This window comes from Bacillus rossius, chromosome 1 (assembly GCF_032445375.1).
Source record: "Bacillus rossius redtenbacheri isolate Brsri chromosome 1, Brsri_v3, whole genome shotgun sequence".
NCBI lineage: Eukaryota > Metazoa > Arthropoda > Insecta > Phasmatodea > Bacillidae > Bacillus > Bacillus rossius.
Window position 1 is genome coordinate 189,146,525 of NC_086330.1, and position 26,626 is coordinate 189,173,150.

At 40.3% G+C, this 26,626-nt stretch overlaps 1 protein-coding gene across 2 annotated transcripts in view; it reads right to left on the minus strand.

Annotated features, from left to right (window-relative positions):
• Positions 1 to 9,923: 9,923 nt before the first annotated feature.
• Positions 9,924 to 26,626, minus strand: part of LOC134527159 (bumetanide-sensitive sodium-(potassium)-chloride cotransporter-like) — a 940,416-nt gene continuing 923,713 nt past the window's right edge. For both annotated transcript variants that reach the window (XM_063359554.1, XM_063359556.1), the window contains one exon: positions 9,924 to 10,297. In XM_063359554.1, the coding sequence (XP_063215624.1) occupies positions 10,162 to 10,297 (136 nt within the window). In that variant the 3' untranslated portion in view covers positions 9,924 to 10,161. The remainder of the gene's footprint in view (positions 10,298 to 26,626) is intronic.

Genomic DNA, 26,626 nt, shown 5'->3' on the forward strand with positions numbered 1-26,626 from the left:
AGAAACAAACTAGGTGATCCGTACACCGTCGACGGCAGTAACAAACTGAGCGTCCTGCTGTCTAGGACTCGCTTATATACACGCACCGGATGGAATAATACGCTAGTCAAATCAAGAACAATTTATTATAATACTAGAGTCAAAACAACATTAAAAAAATAGAAGCACCATCAACAAAAAAAAGGCAGCACATTTGGAAGCACCGACAACGAAAAAGGCAGCACCATCATCGAAAAGGCCGCACATTTGTCATTGGCTCCAATATTCATTGGCTCCAATATTCATTGGTTCCATCAGTCTATTGATTCTATCAGTCTAGTGACTCCAACAGTCATTGACACCAACAGCCTTTTTCTTCATCAGCTCCAATGATATTTGGCTAGAATGCTACGAGTCTAAGAGACTATGAGGCTACAATTCTACGAGTGTACAAGACTCCTCCAACTACCTTCAAGTGTATAAAGCTCCAAATGCTCCAACAGCTCCAACACGCAATGTACGCAATGTACGCGCAATACACACAGTACACACACAGGAAACGGAATGTACACACAGTACACACAGGAAACGGAACGTACACACAGTACACACAGGAAACGGAACGTACACACAGTACACACAGGAAACGGAACGTACACACAGTACACACAGGAAACGAAACGTACACACAGTACACACAGGAAACAGAACGTACACACAGTACACACAGGAAACGGAACGTACACACAATGACTACACTTCGTTCGCGCAGTATAAGCATTTAATGAGAACGAAGCACGTTTGGACGGAAATTCTATAAAACGAAAGCTCATTTAACGAAAAGGAGGCGCATTCTCTCGTTCATTCAACTTGGTAGGATGCAATCGTCAATGATAAGTTAGGATATAATCTCTCCAACAGTCTATGAATCCAACAGTTTATATTTCCATTAGCCATCGACTCCAACAGTCATTGACTCCAACAGTCATTGGCTCCAACAGTCATTGCCTCCAACAGCTCCAAATGGCTCCAACAGCTCCAAATGGATCCAAATGCTCCAAACGACCTCCAAATGCTTGACAGCTCCAAATGGCTCCAAATGCTCCAAACGGCCTCCAAATGGCTCCAACAGCCTCCAAATGCTTAACACATCTCCAAATGGCTCCAAATGCTCCAAACGGCCTCCAAATGCTCCAAATGGCTCCAACAGCTCCAACAGCTCCAAATGGCTCCAACAGCTCAAAATGCTCCAAACGGTCTCCAAATGGCTCCAACAGCTCCAACAGCCTCCAAATGCTTAACTCAGCTCCAAATGGCTCCAAATGTTCCAAACGGCCTTCAAATGCTTGACAGCTCCAAATGCTCAAAATGGCTCCAACAGCTCCAAATGGCTCCAACAGCTCAAAATGCTCCAAACGGTCTCCAAATGGCTCCAACAGCTCCAACAGCCTCCAAATGCTTAACTCAGCTCCAAATGGCTCCAAATGTTCCAAACGGCCTTCAAATGCTTGACAGCTCCAAATGCTCCAAATGGCTCCAACAGCAACAAAAGGCTCCAAATGCTTCAAAAGACTCCAAATGCTCCAACAGCTCCAAATGGCTCCATCAGCTCCAACAGCTCCAAAAAAAAGGCTCCAAATGCTCCAACAGTCTCCAAATGCTTAACACAGCGCCAGATGCTTCAAAAGGCTCCAATTATCGCATCTGTCTTCGTCGGCATTTTCTCTTTTGCTCCCACTGCTCCAACAGCATTTTGTTATATGATTCCATGGATACTTTGTTACGTAGCTACAGGTCTACGAGGTTCCAATGCATCATGTTTACGAAGCTTCCAGGACACGAGGCTACATAGCTACGAGACTACATGACTCTAACTGATTACAATAGCACCACTCAGTGGTGAGAGTTAGGTTATCTAATGCAAAGCAAATTGATGTAAGTAGTTCTGACTGTCATCAACAGATGTAGCCACGTGTTGCTTGCAGGTAAATATTAATTAGTTATTTTATGTGGGATGCGGGATGCTCACTAACGATCGCAAAAGAAGGAGGGCTTCGCTAGACACCAAGGAGAAGGAAGTTCGTCTTACATGTTAATGCTTCGCTGATGTTTCATGGCATATTATTTGACTGAGTAATGGTTGTTTATTTCTTTAATTCCACCTGGTAAAATTATTGCAAGTGTCAATTTATTAGCAGAAATTCACTAATTAAATGTAGCTCTGAATAAAATGACATGACTCATTAGGTAAATATCCTTCATGCAGAGATCGATTTCACACAAATAATCAGCAGCACTCAGAGAAAATCATTAGATGTCTAGCCAGGAATAACCAGAAGCACTTAGAGAAAACCATCAAATTATTAACAAGAATAATCAGGAGCACACGGAGAAAACGTAATGACAAGAATAATCAGGAGCACACGGAGAAAACATAATAACAAGAATAATCGGGAGCACACGGAGAAAACCACCACACGTTTTCTTGATATCATAAAATTAGAATAAAAAAAAAATGAAAAATAAATTAATAAAAAATTTAAAATAAAAACAAAAAACACATAAGATTCTGCTATCTTGTGAACTTCTCATTGATGAGCAAAGATAGAGTTCTAGTACAAGCCAGAATCTTATGTGTTTTTTGTTTTTATTTTAAATTTTTTATTAATTTTTTTTCCTCTAATTTTATGATATCAAGAAAACGTGTGGTGGTTTTCTCCGTGTGCTCCCGATTATTCTTGTTATTATGTTTTCTCCGTGTGCTTCTGATTATTCTTGTCATTACGTTTTCTCCGTGTGCTCCTGATTATTCTTGTTAATAATTTGATGGTTTTCTCCAAGTGCTTCTGGTTATTCCTGGCTAGACATCTAATGATTTTCTCTGAGTGCTGCTGATTATTTGTGTGAAATCGATCTCTGCATGAAGGATATTTACCTAATGAGTCATGTCATTTTATTCAGAGCTACATTTAATTAGTGAATTTCTGCTAATAAATTGACACTTGCAATAATTTTACCAGGTGGAATTAAAGAAATAAACAACCATTACTCAGTCAAATAATATGCCATGAAACATCAGCGAAGCATTAACATGTAAGACGAACTTCCTTCTCCTTGGTGTCTAGCGAAGCCCTCCTTCTTTTGCGATCGTTAGTGAGCATCCCGCATCCCACATAAAATAACTAATTAATATTTACCTGCAAGCAACACGTGGCTACATCTGTTGATGACAGTCAGAACTACTTACATCAATTTGCTTTGCATTAGATAACCTAACTCTCACCACTGAGTGGTGCTATTGTAATCAGTTAGAGTCATGTAGTCTCGTAGCCATGTAGCCTCGTGTCCTGGAAGCTTCGTAAACATGATGCATTGGAACCTCGTAGACCTGTAGCTACGTATCAAAGTATCCATGAAATCATATAACATAATGCTGTTGGAGCAGTGGGAGCAAAAGAGAAAATGCCGACGAAGACAGATGCGATAATTGAAGCCTTTTGAAGCATCTGGCGCTGTGTTAAGCATTTGGAGACTGTTGGAGCATTTGGAGCCTTTTTTTTGGAGCTGTTGGAGCTGATGGAGCCATTTGGAGCTGTTGGAGCATTTGGAGTCTTTTGAAGCATTTGGAGCCTTTTGGAGCTGTTGGAGCCATTTGGAGCATTTGGAGCTGTCAAGCATTTGAAGGCCGTTTGGAACATTTGGAGCCATTTGGAGCTGAGTTAAGCATTTGGAGGCTGTTGGAGCTGTTGGAGCCATTTGGAGACCGTTTGGAGCATTTTGAGCTGTTGGAGCCATTTGGAGCTGTTGGAGCCATTTGGAGCATTTGGAGCTGTCAAGCATTTGAAGGCCGTTTGGAACATTGGGAGCCATTTGGAGCTGAGTTAAGCATTTGGAGGCTGTTGGAGCTGTTGGAGCCATTTGGAGCATTTGGAGGTCGTTTGGAGCATTTGGAGCCATTTGGAGATGTGTTAAGCATTTGGAGGCTGTTGGAGCCATTTGGAGGCCGTTTGGAGCATTTGGAGCCATTTGGAGCTGTCAAGCATTTGGAGGTCGTTTGGAGCATTTGGATCCATTTGGAGCTGTTGGAGCCATTTGGAGCTGTTGGAGGCAATGACTGTTGGAGCCAATGACTGTTGGAGTCAATGACTGTTGGAGTCGATGGCTAATGGAAATATAAACTGTTGGATTCATAGACTGTTGGAGATTTTATATCCTAACTTATCATTGACGATTGCATCCTACCAAGTTGAATGAACGAGAGAATGCGCCTCCTTTTCGTTAAATGAGCTTTCGTTTTATAGAATTTCCGTCCAAACGTGCTTCGTTCTCATTAAATGCTTATACTGCGCGAACGAAGTGTAGTCATTGTGTGTACGTTCCGTTTCCTGTGTGTACTGTGTGTACGTTCTGTTTCCTGTGTGTACTGTGTGTACGTTTCGTTTCCTGTGTGTACTGTGTGTACGTTCCGTTTCCTGTGTGTACTGTGTGTACGTTCCGTTTCCTGTGTGTACTGTGTGTACGTTCCGTTTCCTGTGTGTGTACTGTGTGTATTGCGCGTACATTGCGTACATTGCGTGTTGGAGCTGTTGGAGCATTTGGAGCTTTATACACTTGAAGGTAGTTGGAGGAGTCTTGTACACTCGTAGAATTGTAGCCTCATAGTCTCTTAGACTCGTAGCATTCTAGCCAAATATCATTGGAGCTGATGAAGAAAAAGGCTGTTGGTGTCAATGACTGTTGGAGTCACTAGACTGATAGAATCAATAGACTGATGGAACCAATGAATATTGGAGCCAATGAATATTGGAGCCAATGACAAATGTGCGGCCTTTTCGATGATGGTGCTGCCTTTTTCGTTGTCGGTGCTTCCAAATGTGCTGCCTTTTTTTTGTTGATGGTGCTTCTATTTTTTAAATGTTGTTTTGACTCTAGTATTATAATAAATTGTTCTTGATTTGACTAGCGTATTATTCCATCCGGTGCGTGTATATAAGCGAGTCCTAGACAGCAGGACGCTCAGTTTGTTACTGCCGTCGACGGTGTACGGATCACCTAGTTTGTTTCTTCTGGTGCATAAGTCGTGTAATTGCCTGTTCTTGAGACTTCGATGGCATCTTTACCGACTTTAACGTCGAACTCGATGGAGGATGTACCATCGACTACGGGAACCATGACGCCAGCGCCGACGATGTTGGAGCAGATCCCGTTGGCAACGCCTCTGACAACACTGGAGGAGACTTCGATATGTGCTGTTCCACCATCATCCGAAGTTTCATCATCAGCAATGGATTCTTCAACTAATGAAGAGCGTACATTGCGTCAGTGCAAATACTGTGACGCATCATTTACTATCACCTCAAATGCTCGCAGACATGAAAGAAGCAGTTGTTCTAGTAATGTTAAAAGAATACAATTTCAGTGCAATAAGTGCAAAAAACTAATTTAACGTCTTGATAGCTTACATCTTCATTATAAAAAATGCTCCGAGAAAGTTAAGTGCGCGTATAATGAACATGGTTATTGTTTTGACTCTTGTGTTGTACCGGCTGATGAGTCTATATAAGTGAGACCCTGGTGATATGGACTTCAGTCCGTCTGTGGCTGTGGTGATGACCGGATCGGATAGACATTTAAAGTCATGTAAAAGGCTTAGTCCGTACAATAAGAAGACTGTTTGAATCGAGGAATCCAAAAGGCTATGCTAATTTGTCAGTGTTTTTTTGTACTTGTAGTAGTGTATTGAATTTAAGTAATAAAATTTTTTTAAAAGAACTTGTGGTGTTTTTATTTTCTCAAACCTAACACTTTTTTAGTATTTTTTTAATTAAAGTTGTTTTGTATCGGCTAGGGATCGAACCAAGGACCTTAGTCGATCCAATCAATCATTATATGGATTACAAATTTATTTAATGAATTTTGGATTTTTTCCCGAATTTCTAGCATTAAAATTATGAATTACCAATATGTTGGTCTTGATGTCTGATAGGATGATGGTTGTAGAGGATTTAGAGTCTCTTTACGTATGTTGAACATGGTTTATTGAAATTATTATTTTTTACATAATATTAAACATTATTGCATCGATCGGGTATCGAACCGAGGACAGGAATCGATCGAATCAATATGTAAGTTAATGAGTGATTTATTTAATGAATTTTGGATTTTTTCCCGCTTTTCTAGCTACATTATTACATGATTTCAAGATGGCGGCCGTATTTCAAGATGGCGGGGGCACCTCTATAATAAATGATTACTGCACTGTAGCGGGTTAGAATAAAATTATCCAGATGGAAATGTACTCTATAATACAAGTACACACACACAAGATGGCGTACTCCAGCAGGTGGTAGCTCCTGGTAGCATGTACTGAACATAAAATGTCGAATCCATGATGGTCGACAAGGACAAAGTCAAATTTCAGGGTCAAAGTCAAATATCCAGGTCAAGGTCAAATTTCAAGGTCAAGGTCAAATTTCAAGGACAAGGTCAAAGGTCAAGGTAAAATATCAAGGTCAAGGTCAAAGTTCACGGTCAAGGTCAAATTTCAAGGTCAAGGTCAAATTTCAAGGTCAAGGTTAAAGGTGTGGTGACCGGTTAAGTATACTAACATGGTATCAGCACACTCTAGCGGATGAAAACAAGATGGGGACCTCCAGTTTCTTGATTAAATGATGGTGGCCGTTACGAAAAGTGCAACGGTGGTTATAAGGATTTTTTTATTATTTAATTCGATTAGTTAATTTTTTTAATGGTTTTTAAATTTTTCCCGAATCTCTAGCATTAAAATTATGGATTTTCAAGATGGCGGACATGACGTCATACCAGCTGACGATATATATGCTTTGAAAAAAAGTGGTAGGAGTCAGTCTGCCTGCATCTACCATTGAGGAAGGAGCCTGTCGCCATTTTTAGTTTTTTTTGCACTCACCGGGTTCGAACCGAGGACGGTAATCGATATAATCAATCAGAATTCGAATAAGTTAATTTTTTGATGAATTTTGGAATTTTTTCCATTAAAATCGGATAATAATTAAAGATTTTCAAGATGGCGTCCAAATTTAAAGATGGCGACCATAACGATAATTGCAACGGTGACGTCTTTATTCAAAATGACATATTCCATGATGACGTCAGAGGCTTATCAGAGGCTGTAGACATGGATGCTTAAGCCTCTTTAAGTAATTTGGGTTCTTTCTAAGGCAAAACGACTTTTGAGGATTTTCGAAATCCTAATTTTTGAATTGTGGAATTTTTTGAGATTTTTTGGCGGAATTTTTTTCCACAGAAATGTAAATTTTGACGAATTTTGAGGAATTTTGGGCAATTTTTGCCCAATTTTGGCGAATTTTGAGGGTCAAAGGTCAAGGTCAAACTTGTCCCGTTACGCTATGTCCCGTTACACTCCTCCAAGATGGCCGCCGTGACGTCACAATCCAATTTGGCGGATACCGGCTCCGGCTCCACGCGCCAGCGCCATGTGCCAGTTCCGTCATTCCTATACTACTGACATACATGTCAACTGCGAACTGGTGGAAAAGACGGCGACACTTCAAAATGTGATTTATTTCGCCTTCACGAATCATAAGTCTGTATGAATAAAAATTCATAGCACTTACTTTTTTTTATTGGTTTCAGCGCCTGTAAGTTGATTAACCATTTTTATGTTTAAATGGTATCGGTCCTCGCCCTGCCAAAATATCAATGGATATTGTAGCGCATCATAAGTCCTGTGCGTTTCGGACATGCGTTTCAATTTATTGTTTCGACGATGAAGCATGATATCTCTAGATTGCACATTTTCTCCGACAATAACAACAGCCACTTCGTCCATTTTCGGCGAATTGAACCTTCTTGCGTGTTCACCCAAAGGCATTTTGTCAGCCCTGATTACGATATTATGGCTGTCGGACGGCATCCGATCCAATGCAATTTTGAACAATTTGATTAATTCGTTGTTCTGATGAAGAAACGTTTGTAATTCTCTGCCAATTACTTGCTTAATTATCGGATTGTGAGCACATCGCTGATTAACTTCTGCATCCGAATTTTCCATTAAATAAATTTGTAAGAATTGATGGTCCTCATCCGTTGGTGGTAACAGTGCTCCTACTAAATAATATATTTGCCCTTGAATCTTGAAAGTGGGCATGAAATTGTCTCGTACAATGTGTGTTGCGCCAAAAGACGTCATTTGAAAACAACTATTGTATTTTTGGATGTTGGCCAGAAAATGGTTAGAATCACTTCCCGTTCCAGAAACTAATGAGTGTAATGGCTCTGGTGGCGGGATTAAATGAGGAAATTTTACTTTTCCATACGCACAACATAATCCAGGAGTTTCACCACTGAATTTTAACGCCTTGCAATGTGGACAAACGACAGACATTTCTCCAATAGTTACTGACATGTCCGCACCGTAATCGATTTCGGGATCGTAATGGAATGCCACTCGTTCCAGGTTCACAGGAGTACCGCGTCGGCGCAATCGGTCATGTTTATTTTGTCGTGCTCGCTGACGTTGTGTTTGATGTGCACGAATTCATTGCATTCTGAATCCATTCGCTTGTCGTTCATTTTCAGTCGCTCTCGAACGTAATTTATTCGGACATGCCAATACGACAATTTTCATTATCCGTCTCTCGCTTGTCATTGGTAGCTATGGTTTGCACGTGAAGTAGCTCTCTGCGCATTTGACTGACTTTGAGGACCTATGTCAGCTCGTCCTCTCCTTGGCATTGTAATGAACCCTGTAAAACGACACGGAATTGTTTTCATAGTCACTCAAATTTGTCGATCTTACCTTGAGATCTTTAAAATATTGACATTCTCAAACTAATTTCTCGAGTCTCGCTTAATCACATTTGAATGAATTAGTGATTATGTCTAAGCGTGCAAAGTCAATTAACCTTAATCAAAAAAACCTTATTAACCTTATTAACCAAATAAATAAACCTTAGCAACCAAATTAAACCTTACTAATCAAAAAATCTTAAAATAAATAAAACCTTACTAACCAAAAAGCCTTGATATAATGATTGATCAAAATGAATGTTCGCAAAATGTAATTAAATTCGCTTTAACCAAATCTATTCTCAAAATCCGCTACTTTTTTTTTACAAAAACATTTTTTTTAAAATGTAATAGATTCCACATAACTGCATGAAATGAAATACAGTTATGCATGGAGCAGCGAACTTACCTTGAAAACATCACAATATTAAAATCCTTAAACAAATTCCTCGAATCTCGTTAAAACACATTTGAATGCATTTGTGGTTATGTTTAAGCCTGCAAAGTTAATTTGCCTTAATAGAATGGCTGATAAAAGTGTATGTTTTCAAATTTTAATTAAATTCGCTTTACCCAAAAATATATTCTCAAAATTCACTAATCTTTTTACAACGAAAAAAGAAAGATTTTAAATGTAATTTATTTCACACAACCGCACGGAATGAATAACAGATATTTTTTTTTTTACACTATTTCAAAATTTATATCAAACTTCGCTAAGCGTACGGGTCTCGCCAAGGAGAAGGATAAGAAGTTGACAAATCTATGGCGGCCAAGGAGAAATTACACAAACACGCAAAAAACAACCAGCGGCTAGTTTGGTTTTATATTAAAATGTTTATTAATATATTTTAAACAATTTTTTTTTATTTCTGGATAAAAGGTACCCTATGTCCTTTTCTGTACCCCTGACGTGTATGCAAAATTTCATGATAATCGGTTCTGTAGTTAAGGCGCGAAGGCGTAACAAAAAAAAAAAAAAAACAAATTTGGGTTTTTCCTAATTTCCCCCCCCCCCCCTAAACCACCCCTGTATTAAGGCGAACAAAACAAAAGCAAAATTATTAAAATCGGTCCAGCCATTTTCGAGTTTTAGCCAGACTAATGCACGGCAATACATTTTTATATATAAGAAAGAATAAGAAGATAATGACTGCAATTGTTTGATTGTATTATTACTTTATTGCAATAATGAAACATTTTAATCTGTTACTGTCACTATGTATGGCACATTTGTGTAAACCCATTTTATTGCCTTAAAGTCCCATTACTACACAAGTATCATTCACTTACAACTTAAGTGCGAATACTGTTTATAAACGACAAGGATTCTTGGTGACAGCTAAGCAGTTTCTACATGGCCCAAGCACGGCTGCTCCAGGTGGGCTGCTGTTACGAGTAGAAGGTGAGGACCGAAGTCTGGTTCCCTCTGACTATGAGATAAGGTGGCATGCCTCTGGTCAGCATCTCCAGCCATGCCATATACAGGGGCGCAGACACGACCCCCTTCCGAGGGATGGGTAGCGACCTGCAACAATAGCACATCGTCTCATTGCTCTCTCTGGCTCCCACTATGAGAGTAATAGGTACTGTACTCACAAACACGCAATACTGTCAGTGGCGTATACAGGCATTTATTTCAGGATGGGATTAAAAAACATAATTTTTGTATTGAAACAACTTACATCTTCAAAAAGGGTTTTCGACAGTTGCATTATCATTTTCAACATGCATCACTGCCTTTGTTGTTAGTAATTTGTGTTGTAACACCCAAAATAACATACTGCCTTCACCAAGATCTCGCATGTGTTTTTGTATCTTCAGAGGGTTTGGGATGTCCCCACTTTATCATCCCTCCTTCCTAGTCCGCCACTGAATACTGTTACGAAAATAAATTTTCAGAGATGGCCAACCTACTTAGAATGTGAAAAGCACGACGCTGAGGTGTTTGCAAAGCTATATTATTTTGACATACATATGCAGCGCTGCATGGAGCTGGCATTCTCTGAGACAGTGTTTTCTCCATCGATAATCCCTGCCCTGTTTGTCATTTCACTACTGCCACCATCGCATCCGGTTCTGCATCTAGAGAATTCTGGCAATTTTTCAGCTTAAACAAAACGTCCTTGAACACACAAATATACACAGTAACAAACAATCCTTGAGAAATTTCCAGGCTGCAGTAAAAAAAAAATTGTTTAAAGGTCAGTCTGAGATGTACGAGAATTTATCAGTTCTAATTCTGCAGTCTGTGTATATAAAATCATCGGCCGACCGATCAAGTCATTTGAGTTTTGTGGTACATGCGATAAGTATTGTAGACGACTGTGATCACACTCCAGTAACACATGTGAGTGCTCTTCTACAATGACACGGAAACAGAGATGGATCTCACTGAACGGAGTATCTACAATGGCACGCATGCTGATAGGAACCCGTACAGGTAAACTCGGCAAATCTCATCTCTTCCATTGACGTTACTCCGTGCGACAAATATAAGCCGTATTTGTTTACGTTTTTGATATATGAAAATTGCATCTCCTGAACATTTTTGTTCTCGGCTATTAAAAATATCTCAGTTAAAACAATTTTTTGTAACGGTGAAAAACTGTCTCGATGGTTGCATTCAGTTTCCGTACATTGTAGAAGCGACAGATGGATAGTAAAACGTAAATATCTTACAGGTACACATTCGTTTCCGGTTTTATGTTCCATAGACTCCACACACTTACTGCAAAGAGATTATAGATAAAGTAGTTAGCTATGACGTCATACCATCTGTGACAGCAAAGCCTGGTTACCAACCTGTCAGTACCAGTTACCGCTTGAAGAGAGGACCCTCCACCCAGCCCACATGAGTCAAAGACACAACTGTGCAAACATGTAAATATTATATAAATGCTGTAGTTTCTGGCCCATTCATAATGTGTTCGCAAATAATCTTGAGTGAGTTTCATAACGTTAAGACACACTTGTAGTATTAAAAAGATAAGTTAAAACAAGCAATTGATACATAATTTAAACGAACTATTTTAATTATATTAACCACATCACTCAGTAGTGTAGGATAGCCGGTCCGTAAACTGGCTTCTTGCTGTGGATTGTGGATGGGGTCAATGACCGATTTCTCTGACGACACGGCGGCCATCTTGACCTTGACCTTTGACCCGGAAGCCATCTTGGGTAGGCCATCATGGATCTGCCAACTTTAAATCGACCACCCCACTCACTGTTGCTGCAATTTTTGTCACGACCACCATATTGATTATTTTCTGTTCTACTGGAGGCCGCCATCTTGGATACTGACGACTTTGTTTCAGCTGTTTGTTCCTAGAGAGTGCCAGCACCGCTCTGTCTCATCAAAAAAGGTCGATGTTCCATTACCTACCAGAGCTATTATGGTCCTTATCAACAAATTAAAATTAATTTTTAATTCAAAATACATTGGAAGCCTTGTGATTAAATCCATCGCAGCTCTGACCTCCAGGTTGGAAAGCATACGGCTTTGACCACACGGCCAGACTGAGAATTAAATACACTACATATAAAAATTACACACATATTCGGAACTAAATATTTTTTTTAATTTGAAGTTTAAAAACAGCATTGCCTATTCAAGACAGAACCACCATCTTGTATTAAGACATTACTGTTGCAATTATCGTTACGACCGCCATCTTGAAAATCCGTAATTTTAATGCTATAAATTCGGGAACAATTGCAATATTCGATCGATTCCAGTCCTCGATTCTGTTCATGTACGACGCAAAAAGCCCATTTAATTAAAAATACAACAAAAGTCTTCCTCCACGGTAGCCGCCGGCAGACTTATCTCCCACCACTAATGCCAAGGTATATGTATCGACAGCTAGTATGATGTCACATCTGATATCTTGTTTTCGTCTGCTGGAAGCCGCCATTTTGTTTACGTTTACTAGAGTGCGCTACCGCCATATTAATTAATTTTTTGTTCACTATACCTTTGATCTTGACTGTTGGCACTGACCTTTGACATTGACACTTGGACTTTGACCTTGGCCTTGAACTTAGAACTTGGCCTTGACCTTTGACCTTGACCTTGAGCATTGAAATTGACTGTTGACCTTGGTACCATGGTGACCATCTTGGAGCCTCCATCTTGTGTTCAGTAATCGCTACCAGGAGCGCTAGTTATCAACATCGCCTGCCATTTTGTTTTCAGTAATATATAGAAGGAGAACTAGCATCATGTAGTACACACTCCATCTGCTAGAGTGCGTTACCATAATGTTAGGTTTTTACTTAGCAACTAGAGTGAAGTAATCATTTATAACAACTGTGGCGCCCACCATCTTGAAATTTTGGACATCACCTTGGAATTTCATGATTTTAGCATTAGAAATTCAGAAACAATTCCAAAATTAATTAAACTTAGAATCATTACAATAATCGATTCAGTACTTTGTTCAATACTTGGTCAATGCAAAAAAACATTAATTAAATATACCACAGAAGCGACACTTCGAGAAATAAAGCAACGTAAATTCAAATTAAAATTTTACATAAATATTACAATCACAAACAAGTAAATTACTAGCGTTTATCGATTTCTACAATTTTCTTAGAAGGCTAATCAAGTCTTTTGAATGCCTTGACATGGGTCTTCGAGTCAGTTATACATAATAGTTGATTAACCAGTCATGTATATTCAGTAACCAGGCTCGTAATAGACAGCCAGGCACATCCAGTCGGTGGTTAGTCATATTCAGTTCGTGGCCAGACACGTATTTGGCGGTCGGACATGTTCAGTAGGTGGCAAGATGCAAACAGTCGTTGGTCAGTCATGTATATTCCGTAGTCAGACATGTATTAAGCTTACAACCATATTCAGGTTGTAGGCTAGACACATCCAGTTGGTGATTAGGCACTACCAGATAGAGGTCAGGTTAACACGTTCATTTAGTCGTCAGGCATATCTTGTCGGTGGCCAAGCACACGCAGTAGTTGTTGGTTCGACACCTCAAACCTGTGTTCGTTGGTAGTTAAGCCTTTCTATTCAGTAGCCAGACACGTAATCGGCATCCAGATGCATTCAGTTTGTAGCCAACATGTCCATTTAGCTACTAGGCATGACCAATCAGCATCAAGTTACGACCAGTTAGTGGCTAGGAATGTATTCGGTGGTAAGGCACGCGAAGTAGGTGTCAATATGCGCCCTGTTGGTAGCTAGGAATCTCTATTCAGCATTCAGGAATATACAACCATTAGTTGGCAAGTCATGTCTAGTTGGTAGTCAGTCGCATCCAGTAGGTCGTCAAACACAAACAATCAGCAGTCAAGAGGGATTTTTCGTCGTTACTCAACGAACATTTTGAAAATTTCACGTACTAAATCATACACATAGGCCAAGCGTCTCCGAAACAAGAGGTGTCATTGACCGAAATGCGACCAACATTTCAAACAAGTAATTTAATTGTAACACGTATAGGCTAGACATCTCTGAACCATGAAAAAAATCACGTTTTGAGTACATACCTATCGATCCACAATCAAATAAAATGAAGCACATATGTAAGAAATTTCGATGCAGTATGATACGATCTCTTCACAGGAATACGATCCCGTAAATATACAGCATGCTCCAATTGGTCAACAGCTACAAGTGCTGCAAAGCTACTAATTCCCCAGTTGATACAAAAACTCCAAAGCTCCAATTGCTCCAAAGCTCCAACAGCTCCAAAGCTCCAACAGCTCCAAAGCTCCAACAGCTCCAAATGCTCCAACAGCTCCAAAGATCCAACAGCTCCAAATGCTCCAACAGCTCCAATTGCTCCAAATTGGTACAATTGCTCCAACAGCTCCAAAGTTCCAACAGCTCCAAAGCTCCAACAGATACATATGGTCCAACAGCTCCAAAGCTTCATTTGCGCCAAGAGCTTCGATGAAACAATTGCTCCAATTGTTACATCATCTCCAACTGCCCATCAGCTAAAAGTGCTCCAAGAGATCCATCTGTTCCAGTTGATCCAAGTGCTCCAATTGCTCTAAGTTCTCCGACTGCTCCATCTACATTCGACTCCAACTGATTTCAATTGAATTTATCATACTTTAACAGAAGAATATTCGAAAAAAAGGAAGCACATTTAACGAAAAAAACGTACATTTGGACGAAAATTCAACATGGTAAAAAAACGATGTCATCAGAATGACTCTCTCTTATCAGTCGGATCTGATACTACAGTTATGTCTACGCACATTTAACGTAAATACGTTCATTTTCAAATGATCATTCAACTCAGTAGAATGCACTCGTCAATTTTGCGATAGAATATAATGCCTCAAATGGCCTTTGGCTCCAATAGTCATTGGCTCCAACGAACATTGGCTCCAACAATAATTGGCACCACCATTCATTAGCTCCATCCATTATTAGCTCTATCGGTCAGCGGTCAATAGTTTCATCAGTCTATGCATCCAAAATTCATTGGCTCCATCAGTCATTGGCTTCATCAGTATTTATTCTTCAACAGTCATTGCCTCAATCTGTAATTGGTTCCATCAGTTTTTTTGTCTCCCAAAAGTTTTAGGCCTAGCTGCTATTTAGTTACGAGACTATAAAGCTTTAAGTCTACAAGGCTCCAATTGCTGCATCTGTCGTCTACTGAATGTTCTCTTTGCCTCCAACTGCTCCAGCGACATTATGTTATAAGATAACAAGGCTACTTGGTTACGTAGCTACAAGTCTACGAGACTCCAAGGAATTATTTGTACGTGACTACGAGTTTACAAGGTTACGAGTCTACGTGACTACGAGTCTACAAGGTTACGAGACTGCGAGGCTACAGGACTACGAAGCTTTCAGAACACTAGACTACAGGACTACGAAGCTTGCAGGACACAAGACTATGTGGCTACGAGACTGCTAGGTTTCGTGAATACATGGCTACAACTGACTACAATAGCACCATTCAGTGGTGAGAGTTAATAATCTCATGCAAAATAACTTGTTTAAAGTAGTGTCGATTCTTGTCAACAGATGACGCCACATGTTGCTTGCAGGTAACTTTGATTTAGTTCTTTTATATGTGATGCGGTATGCTCACTAACTATTGCAAAAGACAGATGGCTTCGCTAATCACCAAGGAGAAGGAAGTTCATCTTGCATGCTAGTGTTTCTCTCATGTCTCAGAGCTTATTGTTTCACTGAGTAATGATATTTTTTTGTGAATTTCACCTGATAAAAATATTGCAAGTGCTGATTTAGTAGCAGAAATTCACTAATTAAATTTAACATTGAATAAAATGACATGACTCATTAAGTAAAAAAAAATCTTTAATGCAAAGAGCATTTTTTTTAGAGATAAAAAAAGAAGCAATTAAAGAAACCATAGGAATAATCCGGAGCACACGGAAAGAAACCAAAAAAATATTTAAAATATTAATCGACAGCACAAGGAGAAAACCATCATAATATTGACAAGAATAATTGGGAGCACACGGAGAAAACCATCACACGTATTCTTTAATAACAGAAAATTACATATAAAATTTAAAATACACACAAAATATATTAAGAAATAACAAAATATTCTGGCTTATACTAGAACTATATCCTTGAGCAAAGGAGTAGTTTACAAGCTATCAGAAGCGGTTTTTGTCGTCGAATACATGCCTAGCCACAAACTGGTCGTCCCTTGATACTGATTGGTCATGCCTAGTTGCTAACTGGACATGTTGGCCACAAACTGAATGCATCTGGATGCCGATTACGTGTCTGGCTAATGAATATAAAGGCTTAACTACCAACAAACACAGGTTTGAGGTGTCTAACCAACAACTACTGGATCTGCTTGGCACCGACTGGATATGCCTGACCACTAACTGAACATGTTAAATTGACCTCTATCTGGTAGTGCCTAATCACCAACTGGACGTGTCTAGCCAACAACCTGAATATGGTTGTAAGCTTAATACATGTCTGACCACGGAATATACATGACTGACCAGCGACTGTTCGCATCTTGCCACCTACTGAACGTGTCCGACCGCCAAATACGTGTCTGGCCACGAACTGAATATGACTAACCACCGACTGGATGTGCCTGGCTGTCTATTACGAGCCTGGTTACTGAATATACATGACTGGTTAATCAACTATTATGTATAACTGACTCGAAGACCCATGTCAAGGCATTCAAATGACTTGATTAGCCTTCTAAGAAAATTGTAGAAATCGATAAACGCTGGTAATTTACTTGTTTGTGATTGTAAAATTTATGTAAAATTTTAATTTTAATTTATGTTGCTTTATTTCTCGAACTGTCGCTTCTGTGGTATTAATGTTTTTTGCATTGACCAAGTATTGAACAAAATACTGAATCAATTATTGTAATGATTGTAAGTTTAATTAATTAATTTTGGAATTGTTTCTGAATTTTTGACTATAAAATCACGAAATTCCAAGGTGATGTCCAAAATTTCAAGATGGTGGGTGCCACAGTTGTAATAAATGATTACTTCACTCTAGAGGCTAAGTAAAAACCTAACATTATGGTAATGCACTGTAGCAGATTGTTACACTTCTCCTTAGTGCACTAATTACTAATAAGTAATTTCTTAGAGAAACTTCTAAAATACAAAAAATTGGAAACGTACTGGAAAGATAAACTTAGAATAAAAAGATAAGTCAATAATACTTCTGAGGGGCACTAAGGAGGGTGAAAAATAATTTATTACCGCCCCTGTGTGCTTACAAATGTCGGAGAGTAATGTAAGGCTTATAAATTAGAAGCCGAGGTTTGGTTGGCAAGCTATTTGATTTATTCTGATTAAAATCTGATTGATTTTCTTTTTTATTTTCACAGTGCTATCATAATTTTTATATTGTTTGCATATTACAAGTTTTAACACAATTTTATTTAAAAAAAAGTGAAAAATAATTGACAATCGGCCCGGGCCTCAACGGGGTTACTTATGAAGGTTAACATATAATTACACAAAATTGCTTCGCTTCATTGGCTAGTACTTGAAATTATAAATTCAAAGTTCAGAAATATAAAGAAACAATAAAAAATCTATAAACTGGCACAGGTGTTAGGTAGACTTTATATATATATATGTGTGTGTGTGTGTGTGTGTGTGTGTGTGTTGGCGGTCATGCGTAGTGAGCTGCAGACGACGAGAAGAGAGAGATAGTAAAATGACCAAGGCGTTTCACCGGGTGTTGTGAAACTATTAATGTGGGATGTTCTAGAACGAACTGGGTTCCAGGGGTGATCTCGAAACCCGCACTGCAACAAAGGCCATTCGGTACGAATTACCTCGGATGCAGGCGTAAGGTAGGGTGGCGGAATTCGTCACCCAGATTGGTGGAAATGAGGTAAAACAATGAAAAAAAAACTCAACACTGTGGGGAGAATTCAGCTGCCTGGCTGATGCCTCGTAGACCGACGCAGTAGCACGCGGTTTGCTTTGGAAGCCATGATGGTTACGAAGAAAGTTCGAAGAATAAAAAGAAAAAATTAACTGGCGACTACTTAGGGCAGACTAAAGGCTAAAAATAGTAAATCGGCAATTGAGGCCTTAACTGTAGTAGTCTACATTCCAATTGATATTGATCGGCGATCTTCTAATTCTCGTATAAGTCAGGAGAGTCCTGACCGGAGACGTTCGCGGTTGGCTGCTCTAAGAAAAAGTGACCTCGGGGTGTGGTTGGGGGGCTAAATTAAAAGGCCAAGTCTCCCTTGAAAGAGGGTGGGGGAGGGAGACTTCGGTATTATTCGGCGCTCGTCGCCAAAGACACTGGAAGTTGGCATCTTGGCCAGCGCGCTCTGGACGGAGAAGTGGGGAACTCAAATCGCCCGGCGAACGTTCAGGTCGAGGGTCGATTCAGCTTGAGCATTGTTCTTATGGGCGCGACAGTGCTGCCCTCAGATCGACAGCCAGGATGGTAGGGAGGGTTTAGTGTCTCTCGCTTCCGCTTGATGGATCGCGGATATGTCTTTTAGCAGTTGGGCGCATCTTAATTTCTCTCGTCGCCGGCAGGGTGTGCGGACGAGAGTGTGAGAGCGGCTGTGGGTTATCACCTCTATGGACCAGCCAGGAGGGGTTGTGGTTATGACCGGTGACTGACCCGGCCTGGGTTCTGGACGAGGGGACTGGGGAGAGTGGGGGAAATTCTGCAAGGTTCGTGAGAACCGAGGCGAAGAAACACCACGACGTGTCTGTCTCACCGAGAATTTGACCAGGCTGGTTGTCCAAGCATGCTGATTTCGGGAATTCACCAGGGGTTGAATGTCTGATTGCCCCCGCAAGTTTGGTCACGGAATGGCTTCGTGTAACGAGACTTAGTACATGACAACAAGCGGGGGTTATGGGACCGGGGCGCTTCAAGCAGCACTCCAAGTCGCAACGTAGCATTGGCGAAGATGTGAACAGGTTGTTTAGGGGGGGGGGGGGAAGAGAAAAAAACATGCTGAAAAAGAATTGGCCCGGCCGTACACTGGGCTGAATAAAATAGCAGGGAGCATAGAATGTAAGTAAAAATATTTAAAAAACTCAATTATTTAAACAAAGGGTGCCTTTAATGCACATGATTGGCACAAGATGTGCTCCGTTTATTGATTACTGAAAACAAAATAGCAGGCAATGTTGATAACTAGCATTCCTGGTAGCGATTACTAAACACAAGATGGAGGCTCCAAAATGGTCACCATGGTACCAAGGTCAACAGTCAAAGTCAATTTTCAAAGTCAAGGTCAAAATTCAAGGCAAAGGTCTAAGTTCAAGGCCTACGTTTAAATTTAAGGCCAAGGTCAAAGTCCAAGTGTCAAGGTCAAAGGTCAGTGCCAACAGTCAAGATCAAAGGTATAGTGAACAAAAAATTAAATTGAAATGACGGTAGCACTCTCTAGTAAATGTAAACAAGATGGCGGATTCCAGCAGACGAAAACAAGATAGCGGATGTTTCATCATACTAGCTGTCGATACATATACCTTGGCACTAGTTGGGGGAGGTAAGTCTGCCGGCGGCTACCGTGGAGGAAGGCTTTTGTGGTATTTTTAATTAAATGGGCTTTTTGCGTCGTACATGAACCGAATCGAGGAATGGAATTGATCGAATAAAAAAGTATATTAAATTCATATTTATTTAATGTATTTTGCAATTGTTCCCGATTTTATATCATTATAATTACGGATTTTCATGATGGCGGTCATAACGATAATTGCAACAGTTAAGTCTTAATAAGTACAAGATGGTGGTTCTGTTTTGAACTGGCGATGCTATTATTACTTCAAATTAAAAAAATATATAAGTTTGAATATGTGTGTAATTTTTATATGTAGCGTATTTAATTCTCAGTCTGGTAAATGTCTTGATGGCCATGTGGTCAAAGCAGTATGCTTTCCAACCTTGAGGTCAGAGCTTCGATGGTTCTAATCACAGCTCTTCCAATGTATTTTGAATTAAAAAATACTTTTAATTTGTTGATAAGGACCATATTAACTTTGGTAGGTATGGAATATCGACATTTTATGATGAGACAGAGCGATGCTGGCACTCTCTAGGAACAAACAGCTGAAACACAGTTTGTCGGTTTCCAAGATGGCATCCTTCATCTGAACATTAAAAAATCAATATTGTGGTCGTGACGAAAATTGTAGCATTATGAGTGGGGCGCTCGATATAAAAATGATGGAAGTAGGGGCAGCGTGCCGTTCTGGTTCCACTGTCAACAAACAAACAGGTGGTTGTCGGAGCACGTGGGCGGGTGGGCGTGGCACCACATGGCAGGCGTGGGGCGTGGCACCAGGTGGGCGGGTGGGCATTTCCGGGAGCCGCGTGGAGGGAAAGTTGTTGACGTCACGTGGAGGTGTGTGTGTGTGTGTGTTTTTAAATGAGGAAGGTAGGTAGCGCTAGTGTCGCGCGCACCGAAATTATTTTTTACAAGTATAAAAATGTGAGGGCAGGCAGCGGGATTCGAACCTTCGTTTCTGAATCGTTAGTCCGTGACACTAACAACAGGACCACGACACCCTTTTGGAGAAAATAATTTCAGATGTTGTATATATGTTTATAAAAATTTTTTTAAAGAAAAGGGGATATTTTTTATAGTGCTAGGCGGTAAATTTAAATGAGGTGCATCGGCTGCTAAGCGGCCGCCATGTTTAATTTTCATAGTGCTAAGCGGGAAATTTAAAATATATATTGTCGGCTGCTATGCGGCTGCCATGTTTTTTTTATAGTGCTAGGCGGTAAATTTAAACGAGGCCCATCGGCTGCTAGTCGGCCGCCATGTTATTTTATAGTGCTAAGCGGGAAATTTAAATACGGGCAGGCCGACATGTTTGTTTCAACATTGGAAAAAAAAAATTCGGCTGCTAGGAAGTAACCAGAACAGCCACCTTTGAAAGAAAAAAAATTAAATAATATTATATGTATGACAATCGATTGCTGAAAGTCGCCATCTTGTAGTACAGCATATCAGGCCGCCGTCTTGTAGCATAGCACACCAGACCGCCATCTTGTAGCAAAACATACCAGGCCACCATCTTTTTTTTACCCATTATAGTTATAGTTTTTCATTTCTCAAGTTTGATTTTTTTTTTAAAGTATTATTTTGGCTGCCACTACTCTATGACTATAGTAGTAGTACTAGATGCCAAATTCAAAACACACACACTGGAGTGTAGCCATGTTTTCTTGTAGTACTAGACCAGTATAGTCATATTATGCTTAATTTGTTGTGTAGCATGTCTGTCTATAATAATAAAAAAACTATAGGCATTACTTATGCTTATAGTGTGTTAATAAAAAAATTATACTTTATGTATTTCGGCGAATTCAAACACCTTTTTTTTTATTTATGTGTTAAAGACATAATGTTCTCTTGTAGTGTGTATTGGGGGGAAATGAAATATATACAGTAGGATTAATTACTTAAGTAAAATTATATATAATATATAACCAATTTTAATTAAAAAAGTATTCTTATTACGTCACTTGTCATTTAAAACAAATGTATTGTGCATTTATAGTCATAATATATTTTTAAAAAATTTTTTTTCCAAGGGATTTAGCCGCGAGGGCAGACGTGTCGGCGACGGCGCATACTCCCTCGCGACTCCAATCCCTTCCTCTTCCTCTTCCTTGTTAGTTTTAATAATAACAAGGGGGAGGAAGGGGTTTGAGTCGCGACACGTGTGAGACTGTCTCCCGCATAGGGAAGCCGCTCGCAGAGGGGGAACGCGGCCGCAGAGAACTGTATACAAATATTATTTATTCCAAAGTTAAAATAGATATTTCCCCAACACTTAAAAAAAAATACTACGTCTACCTAATGTGTTAGTTACCTGTACCTGCCATTTGATTAATACCAGGTAAAAGTAACTTTTAATAATAATCTTTTGCGATAGTCTCGTTTACATAATGTTTTTGTTAAAAAAAATTATGTATGTATATATATTTTTTCTTACATCAGTTTTTATTTAAGAATAACGTTTACGTAATGTTTCTGCTAAAATATAATGTATGTATTTTTTTTTCTCACAGCATTTTTTAAAATATTTTTTTTACGAGTAGCACATTGTTACAAAATTAGATTAAATATTACGTGTATTTTACAAACAAAATGATTTTTAAACTTTAACACCAGCCTACAGCAGGCCAGCTACCATGACCGCATAGTTCTTTACACGTATTACCAATTTCTGCATAGTAAGTTACCAGCCACAAGTAACACCACATAATGGATATTGAAATAATGTAGTCAACACATCTATATTACTTAGTTAAAATATTTATATATTTATTTATTATCCCCCCTACCCCGCTGGGCGTCCATAGCCATCAGCTGGGCCACGAGTTTGCCGCTAGGCAGAGCCGGAACCTGCTGGTGTTTAGCAGGTAGCCGGTACCCTCTTTTCTCGTCGGCTGTTAGCGGCCGACCCCAGGGACATGTCCCAGAGGGGCCGGCCACCAACAGCAGCGGCGAAGTCATGGCTGGCAGTGTTGGAGGAGGAGGGGGAGACGACAGCCCTTCCTGCAAGTCTTCTGCGAAGAAGGCCGCCGCAATGTCGGGTGGAATACTCGAACCCTCCTCCACCTCTTCCTCGAAGAAAGAGGCCGCGAACGCTGATGGGTTCTCCTCCATGGTCTGGGTTGGGGAGATCTGTAGAACGTCACACAAATTTCAGGCATCCTATCAAGAGGACGATTTATGTATATTAAAAAATAGAAACAGGGGAATATATTTTTTTTACATTTTATCAGGATAGCATGTAAATTAATATACTTTGAGAGTCAACTTGAAACAAACATGTATTTTTTTACGTGAAATCAGGATAGATTGAATATGCATGAGGCTGCAACTTTTAACAAACTAGTATTTTTTTAAAAGTTAAATCAGGATAGAATGCTATCATGCAAGCTATCATGGTAACAGGGGAATATTTTTTTCAAACATCTCTACACATTTTCTTTAACATTCCGACAGTTTTTCTCTCCACATGCATAATGGAAAGTATCAGTTGGCATGAAATGGCGCGGCACGGTGCGGGGGAGGTGAACACACCCCATCTCAGGATATTTTTTTTCTTTTGTGTGTGGGGGGAGGCGGAAGAAGCGCTGTTGTTTGCCTTCAACCACCCCCCCCCCCCCCACACTCACACATATATATACACTTGAAGCCCCTCCGAGCAGGGGAGGAGTGGTGAGCGCTGTTGTGTTCCTGCAACCACTGCTCGGAGGTTACATCAGCAGTGTTCGTCTCACTGGTGAACATAATCAGAGGAAAAATGGAAATATGTACAATTATTAGGAGGGATCGGGCAAGGCACGAGTTTTAGAAGGACACAGATCTTTATGCCCCCAAGGTAATGTGCTGACACCATCTTCAGAAAGCCAACGCTTATCGTCTCCTGAAGACAGTGCTACCTTGTTCACTCGCTCCGTAAACATGGTGTGGCCTCGCGAACGGAAATGGTATTGACTGCCTAGAGTCCGGGAATTTTTAAGCAAGCAATCCAGGTATTGAGGGAACAGAAGTGATTGGTTTATGTTGGCCTTTGATCTTGCCAGCGGCCTCATCTTTCATCACCCCTGTTACACCCTTGTTGACTAAGGGGAAGTGTTGATAAATACCTGGTGCATAATTTGATGTGTCGAAACGTCAAGCTAAGTCGGGTCGAATTGAATCATAAATGTTATCACACTGAACATGGTAATTCAACGAATCAGTGTCCGAGTACAAGAGATGCAGAGACTGGGGAAGGAATTTTTTTTGCATATAGTTATAATGAAAGTCGTATAAAATCAACTTTGACAAATCTAAAATGGCGACACCCGTGTACAAAGGTTTATCGAAGGTTATTGAACCTTTCTGCAAATCTATGAGAACTAAATTTTCATCGACGATTTGCCGAGCCTTGAATGTCGGACGACCAATCAGCTCGGCTGCCCCATAAATAGTTTCGTAACATGAAGCGATGCTAATGTCTCTGTGTTTTCTAGAATCCTCTAATCTTTTACCGTACACTGCGTTCGAAAGTAACTTAAAAAACGATTTTTCGAAGGGATTCGCAGCCTGGGTACGATGCTTAGCATTAAAGGTTATGTATTCTTTCATCCAGGCCACCTGTTCAAACCGCAGCACACGGTGAACCTGGCCGATGACCACCCCATACTGAACGTAGTGCCGCAGTGTTTTAGCATGGACAACATAATTATTACGCGGCGCGAGAGTTAACAATAATTTACTCATTCGCCCGTTTGGCGGTACGCCATTCACAGGGGCCAGAGGCAGATCTGATAGGCGGTCGTGACAATCATCGGGAAAGGTCAAATCCACTTCCGCGAAATATGACGTATCGCCATCTATGTCAATGGCGTAGAAATCCCAACTCGCATACTCATCCCTGGGAACCCACTCAAATTTGCCCACAGGAAGTTTATCTAACATTGTGTGAGCATACAAAGTGTTTACATCGAAATAGCATATGTACGAAGACGGAAGGCTCGGGTCGTGAGTGGACATGTAAACATTTTGGCTTTCGCATGACGTTGACTTACGTTTGTTTTACCTCCACGAACGGCTGACTCTAGGAAGAGGTATATATACGGGTCGGTTATCAGCTCAAGACAAGCACCGGTTTTAAATAAAAGTGCATCCCATGCGAGCGAGGGAGCGGTAATGTAATGGGCAGGATCTAATGAATAATATTGTAAGCAAACGAAACGAAACGACTCGAATATGTCGGCCAGCAAACAAGTATCCACCTTAAGATAACGAAGTGCGTACTCTTTCAATGTGGCACAATGTAAGACGTCACAAGCATTTTGAGCATGAGTATAGTCCAGATCACTCACGTCTGTGCCACTCATTACGTTATGGAACGCTTCCTTAAGGGGTAGCGAGGCAGTCTGCTAGTGTTCACTAGATTTAACAAAATCATTGGGGGAAACACACCTTTACGAGTAGCTAACTGAAACTGTGCCTCATCTGGAAACATTGAACGGGTGACTTTCAGTTTATCTGGCGTGAGATTGCCAGCGAGAGTTTCCAGAGATGAATTTAAAATGTTAAGTGAATCTATGAACCTAAGACGCACAGTGCACATGCCTCCTTGCGCATTATCTGAAATGGGTATGTATTTTGTAATGCACTTGTAGCTCTCCATTGTAACTCCAAGGACTTTGACCCTGCCGGGGTTCTCCACAACGAAGGAGCCGTCCGGCTGTGCAATCCGCCACAAAACTAAATGTTGCATTAAAAAGTGGGCATCGTAATTTTGCAAATTATGAAAAACCGCGACAAGGTGATTCTTTTGGAACCTGAAAGCCAGGTTGCATTTATAATGGGCATAACCATGTATTTCACCAGTCAAATGGCAGTGATCGAGCACCGTCTGCCCAGCCAATACCTTCTGACAGATATGGCAATGTGTTTGACTCGCAAGCCTTGCAGAGACGGCTGGGGTCGGTGTCTTAATAGTAATGGTCTTTGAATAAATATCGCAAACCCACTTTGTCATTGAAACTAATTCTGCGACCATTTCAGCAATACAATTATCACCCTCGAATTGCACATACTTGGTCTAAGAGCTATCGTAACCACATACTAACAAAATGCTACATGCATAAGGCACGTATTCGTTTACCAGTGTAGTGCTAGAAGACTCGTCACCGGGCAAACAGGTGGAGAAAGGCTTAAGGTAACACTCAGTGTCACAGTACGCAAGAAAGCCTAGGCGGTCCTGTTTTGCAAAGTTTGTAAATTGCAAATACTTGTTCTCTTCTGTAGGGAAACAGGTCCGCACTGCTTGATGCTGGCTGCAGAGAACAGTGTGTGAATTTAATCTGTCTTCGCTTTTAAAATACTGAAGACAGCGCTCGCAAATCCATTTCTTATGTTGCATCTTGGACAATTGTGAATGCAATAATCTGGACATTGATTTTATGTAAACAAAATGTAGGTGCTCTGTCACACCACTCGAACGAATCGCCAAGATATTTACATGTCTCTCTCTTCGCTCATTGGATACGTGAAGAGGCTGGATCGAGGATTCAGATTTGCCACTAAAACATTCGTCAACGATATTCCCCTTAGAATCTACGCAAGCATAAACATTAATGGAAATATCATTGTTCCTCTCAAATGTTTTAATCTGATGCAGAGTGGAGGGAAACGTCAAGCCATTCGTATTAAAATAAACGAGTGGATTTGGATACGAAGTAGCTCGAGTAACATTGCCTTCCACCATGGACACACCTGCCATGACGGCATACAGGAAACAGTGCTGCTCGGGACACTCAATGTTAACACAAGCTCTCCTTTTGGACAAACACGCCGGCAATTTCGTGTGCGCTGCGCCAACCGTG